The sequence below is a fragment of the Camelina sativa genome, chromosome 18, assembly GCF_000633955.1.
Source record: "Camelina sativa cultivar DH55 chromosome 18, Cs, whole genome shotgun sequence".
NCBI classification, from domain to species: Eukaryota; Viridiplantae; Streptophyta; class Magnoliopsida; order Brassicales; family Brassicaceae; genus Camelina; species Camelina sativa.
In genome coordinates this window covers 1,219,840-1,225,907 of record NC_025702.1, presented here as the reverse complement: position 1 = coordinate 1,225,907, position 6,068 = coordinate 1,219,840, and the positions used below count along the sequence as shown (strand labels likewise).

Here is a 6,068-nt window from a genome sequence, read left to right as displayed (position 1 = left end):
TTTTTTTTTTTTTTTTTTTTTTGTTTATTGCGACTTTAGTTTCTCAGTCATTATAATTGTCTTTTTGCTATGATATTGAACTAGTGATTAGAAAAAAGAAATAAAAACCTTCATTTTCTATTTTTGAACTGAATTATACATATTATTAACTTGACCTTCTATTTAAAATTCATTTATCACCCACAGTGAATATTATTTGTTTTTAGTTTTTACATCCTTTTTGTTAATATTTATAATTCAATTTAGTACTTCGTAGTAAGTTTCGAAGTGCGTCAGACAGAGCTGAGCCGTTGGATGTGATGATGAAAAGTTATAAAAATTATTAATAAACCATGCGATTAAAAAAAAAGGTACTTTATAGTACCTCTGATGTTGAAACCATACTCATCACAAACTTGATCATCGTCGTCATCATCATCATCATCACTTCATGAAATGCAGTCGTTCGAACTCTGGTCTGGTGTTGATTCACAACATGTTTTAGACCAACGAGCCGAATGTAACGACTGCAACCACTTTGCAGCCAGTATTATTTTAAAGTAAAATGTCGACATGACATGTCTTTTGTCTCATTTCTTAGCTACGTTCATATCTTTTTTTGTTTCAATTTCTATGATGGGAAGTATTTTTTTGCCATGGGTTATTTTTTATTGGGTTTGAGACTTTGAGTTGATTGATTAGTTTTTTTTTCTTTTTTTGGCTGAGCATCAACTTTTCATTTCCAAGAAACGATTACACACATTTGCTTAAATAGTTTTTCTTTTTCTTTTTTTGGGGTGTGTTTTCTCTATTTGGTGGTGTTTAAATCCCATCATTTTAAAAAAGGAAAGGTATTTGGTGGTGACCATTTGGTGTATTTTCTATTTTTTTTTTTTTTTGCAAACTAAATTAAAAAATTTTACTATTAAAACGCTTGGAAAAATATCAATAAATAAAATTTTAGTGGAACTAACCAAACAGTCTTCTTTAATATTTGAAATATAAAGAAATTTAAAAAGCGAAAGTAGCGTAAACTGAATTTATATTAAACCAAATTCTTGTAGAAATTTGAAAGAAAATAAAACCGATCATTAATATTATAGGCAAATGATACTCACACCCACTTTCTCACAAACAAATACCACCCACACCCACACCCACTTTCCACTCTTCCTATACTTTCTACCTGTAAAATTACATCTTACCCCTCAAAACTCTCTTCAGTCAATTTATTTTTACTTACCCATCTCACTTTCTTACCGATCTCAATTTTTTTTCCAATCAGTACATTTATTTTTTACAACCGTAAAAAACACAAAACCCCAATTCCCCCCCAAACCCGACATCCCCAATTCTCTTCAACCCTAATTTTGCATTTCACGAATTTTGAATCCCTTGTTTCCTACCTCTCCTTAATTTGTTCTGTTTGTTCCATTAGCTCCATTTGTTCTGTTTTCCGATTAACTTGCCGCCGGTAACCGCCTTCGGACATGGCAGAGCCCCGTCGTCGCATCTCCAAATGTTCGACCGATGAACCGTCATCTACAACTGTTGGTGATACTTCTGGAGAAAAATCTGCAGATTGGGATGATCGGCTCCCTCTCCGTCTGTTTGCAACTGACCGTTTCCCCGACGCTAGGTTGAATGTTTACTCACGACCTGATATCCTGACGACAGTCCACAATGTTCTCAAAGGCACTCCCCAATTCGATACGATTCTTAGCTCAAGTCTGGGTTCTCTATTCCGGCTTCGTATTGGTGAGTCTCCTATCTCCTGCAAATTACTCCACGCTTTGCTATGTAGGCAGGTTCTGTCCAAAAAAAAATACGAGTTGTGGACTGTATTCGGTGGATACCCTTTGAGGTTTTCTTTAGTTGAATTTGGTGTTGTGACTGGCCTTCAATGTGACGAATTTCCGGAAGATTACGACCCCGAAGACGACCCTGCTCCCGAACCTCATGATGAATGTTACTGGGACACGTTGATTGGTAGAGATCGCAAGGCGACCCTGGGTGATGTGTCCACTATTTTTGAAGACCCTACTATCAAGGATTTGGATCGGAAGCTTCGTCTAGCGTTGCTACTCATAGTCGATGGTGTACTCATTGCCTCCAGCCAAACGAGCCGACCAACTTTGAAGTATGTTGAGATGCTTGAAGACATCGACTCGTTCCTAGCATTTCCTTGGGGCAGAGAATCCTTCTTGAAGACTATTTCCACTATGAGACCTGATCTCAAACCGCAATCCATACCAGTGGCTAAAAGACTTAAACGGCAGGGCAAGGTTCAACCAACGGACTCCGTGAAGAGTTTCACGGAGAAGTTACAACAGAAGTCCTTCCGTTTGCATGGCTTCCCTCTTGCGCTTCAACTGCTCGCATATCGTAACATTTCTGGATTACGAGACAAGGTACCAGGTGCTGGTGACAGCCGCACTTTCCTGGAATGGTGTTCAGTTGGCCTACCAAAGAATAATTTACCTTTGACAGACGTCATAAGTGTTGAGCATTATCCAGATGTAAGTTGTCTTATATACACATTATTAACTTGGATTACATTATCCACGTGGATACACACATTATGACATTTTGTCTATCCCAACCGCAGCTATTAGTTTCTCCGTTTTTGGAAGCTGTCCAACACGAAGGGATTGTTGAATCTGGTTGGGGAGAGTGGGACGATGAGATTAAAGACAAAAGGATTGCTTATATGGAAAGTCTCATTCAGGCAGGACATATCTTCACCAAAAAGGAATGGCCAGGGGGTGATTGTTCTTTGCCTTTAATAACTCTACCTGATAAGAAGGGCAAAGGGCTTCACAGGAAGCACATTATTCCTAGGCGGAAAGAGATTTCTGTCAAACTTCGTGTCAATCAACCTTCTCCCAAGTCCAAATGCTCGAGTTCTAAGAGGCCCCGTGTTATCTTCTCCAATACTGAGGATAATGGTTTCGCTGATTTCAAAGCTGCTGTAGAGAAAGAACTTAATTCTATTAGGGATGCGGCAGATAGTAAGTTTAAAAAGCTGCAATCTGAGAACAGGAAACTACAGCAGCAGATTAACTCCCTTCGATTCCGTAGGCGGTTAAGACTACCGCTAAGGCGCACCATTAGGAGGCCAGCATCCGTCTCTCCCTCTACTGTCAAGGAATCACCACCGGCCCCTGTCGCAGTCGATGAGTTTACCTGTCCGGAGAACGCAGCAGAGAATGTTACGGTCGGGACGTCACCCCCAACTCCTCAACAATCTCCGACCAAAGCAGTAACGTCTCCTGACGATATCCTTCTTAACCAACACGACTGGGAACAATATGTCCACCCGTTTGGGACAACGGTATGTTGTTGTTTTCCATCATCTTGGAGCTAGTCTGAATGCATTGGTATTCATCTTAGTCAAATTATACAGGAACATTCTGTTGGAAACTGCTCGTCCCCTATGAAAGTTGTGATTCAGGATGATTCAGGATGTCCGAACTCTTGCCTCAATCCCATTTATGACACCGAGACTAAGGTTAGACACACTTGTACCTTTTATATCAAACTTCGAGTAGCTTCCTTTTTGTTAATTAAACTACTTTTTGGAAAACAGCAATCCCCGGTATATGACACCGTCACCAAACCTGTTCCCTTGGATGACCAATCGGTACATATCCCATATTTTTTCTTTTTCAACATTTACCCCAGTTTACAAAATTACACTGTCCATGTGGATACATTTACAATATCAACATTCACCCCAATTTCCAAAACTTACATTGTCCATGTGGATACATTTTCAATATACAGGCTGCGACAGATATTGATCAAAACGGAGTTAACTCCGCTGCTAATGCATCTCCACAACCCCTACAACCTTACACCAGCTTGTTACAGGGATTTATTGGGAACTCTAATGTCAATCCTCAATTGCCTGCTCCTAGTCCTGTCCTTGACGGTACACCTTCTGACAATATTGAGGTATCTTTTTACCAAATTAATATACTTTCCGAGTAAGTCTCTAACCTCAACTATATCTCACTACTCAAACACTTGCTAACCTTCACGCAGAAAATTGACGCTGATAATGTGTTGGAAGCCACTCCCCTAACGTTAATTGAGGTAAGCAATTCCGTTTATTAATATTTATTATCATGAATATCCTATCCACATGGACACCTCACTTAGGCTAGTTGTTTAATCACAACTTTAATGTATCCACATGGATATGCATCATCAATTCGTTGCCTTTTTCTTGCAGGACACCAATGTTGACATTGACAGAGCTTGTGCCGATGAGGTACGTCAGACAAATACTACTTCAAAATCATTTTGTTAACTTTTACCTCATAGTTATTTAATTGGGACCCCAACTTGCTTTATTAGGATGATGGCCGTGAGTCCCCCATACAACCTAACGAATCCGACAGCGAAGCCACCGAGGTATTCCATCCTTCTCTACTTTTCATCGAATCCCTGCCTAGTTTTTTGCTGCCTAATAGTTTGCTGAAAATGAAATCTTCATCACCTCACAGAGCAATGCTACGCCCACAGACCTTGTTGATGTCAGTGATTCTTCGCCAGGCAAACCTACACAAAAGGGTGTTCTCTCGGGACCAGAAGAGACCCTTATCTCGGCTGTTTTGCGGATTCCTACACTTTCACCGTCCCAACTGCCTGACCTACTACTCATTGTCGACAAAGATTTAGCATCCCTCATGAAAAAATCTCTGAAATCATGTCCAAACACGTAACTTTCTACACACCCTATGCCATTTTTTATTCTAACAATATCGGACCACTGAGCTAACCGTGGATACCATTTTCAAAACCTCCAGGGTACACATAACAAAATGTGGATACCCAGTTGACAACTTGTTTTTCAAACAGTTAGCGAAGCCTCAGAATTGGGTTAGTACATTGGTAAGTATTTCCTATCTACCAAAATCTGAAATCGTTTTTAGTTAATCTATACTTACACATTATTTTCACCCTCTTCTCACAGCATATGGAGGTTTTAGTGGATTTTCTACAAAAAAAGCTGCAAAAGTTCCTACTCATTGAACGCTCTCTCTTCCTCTCACCCTGGCTTGGGAACTACTTACAAGGGAAGTATCCTTCCTTCTGTCAAGCAAAAGTGAAGGCCAGAGTCAAGTGGGACAATAAGCTAAAACGTAAAACCTATGGTTCTCCTTCAGAGTGGTTTGTGGATTGGAACACAATATATATTCCGATGATTTGGGACAATTCTCACTGGGTTGGCTTAGTCATTAACCTCTCCAATTGGAGCATAGAAATCCTCGATCCTAATGTCAGTCTGTACGACGACGCTAAGGTTGCCACCTACATAGCCCCGTTCACAGAGCAGCTGCCATACCTTATTTCAAAACTTTGCACACCGCCTCCAACTCAAGATCATGGCTGCACTCCATTCACTTGGTCGAGGGTACAGGACATTTACGTCAATGAGAGATGTGGTGATTGTGGTCCCCTTGCCATGAAGTTGCTAGAGATCGTCGCAACTGGGTTTGGTCCAGAACTCATGTCTCAGATCACCGACCAAATCGTCAATGATATCAGGTCACAATACGCGTTGGACATCTATAAGGAATATGTCGCACCCATCTACTCCAACTAGTTTCAAAACTTTTATTCGCACCCTCTGTTAGGTTTCTCTCTGTATGTTTGTATCATGCCGTACTTTTAGCGACCTGTATCCTTGAACTTCTCTGTCCGTATGCCTATCTACGTTAGGATATCGTTACCTTCAATAACCCCTCACAGTTATCCCCTGTATCCAAATGGACATGTTACCTACAATAACCCCTCACAGTTATCCCCGGTATCCACCGATGTCTGACCACATGACAAGTACGATTGCTCAGCTCATGTACACTATCTATTTGCGGCTTAGTATTAATCCATAACATACACCCATAACCATATCATATAGCCACGTATATCCACGTGGTCAGACATCGGTGGATATCTCTCACTACTTAACTAGTTAGCAGTTTTCACTCAAACTTAATTTACACCGAAAAATACATGTTGCTATGGTAAACCTGAAAATACATTTTTTACATAAACCACTACGATCAGCTCCCCCACTT

The 6,068-nt window shown here is 40.3% G+C and overlaps 1 protein-coding gene across 1 annotated transcript in view; it reads right to left on the bottom strand.

The window, feature by feature from the left end:
• LOC104763045 overlaps positions 1–1,226 on the bottom strand; it is a 10,484-nt gene extending 9,258 nt beyond the window's left edge. Inside the window, exon 1 of the mRNA XM_019239944.1 lies at positions 1,223–1,226. Within this exon, the coding sequence (XP_019095489.1) occupies positions 1,223–1,226 (4 nt within the window). The remainder of the gene's footprint in view (positions 1–1,222) is intronic.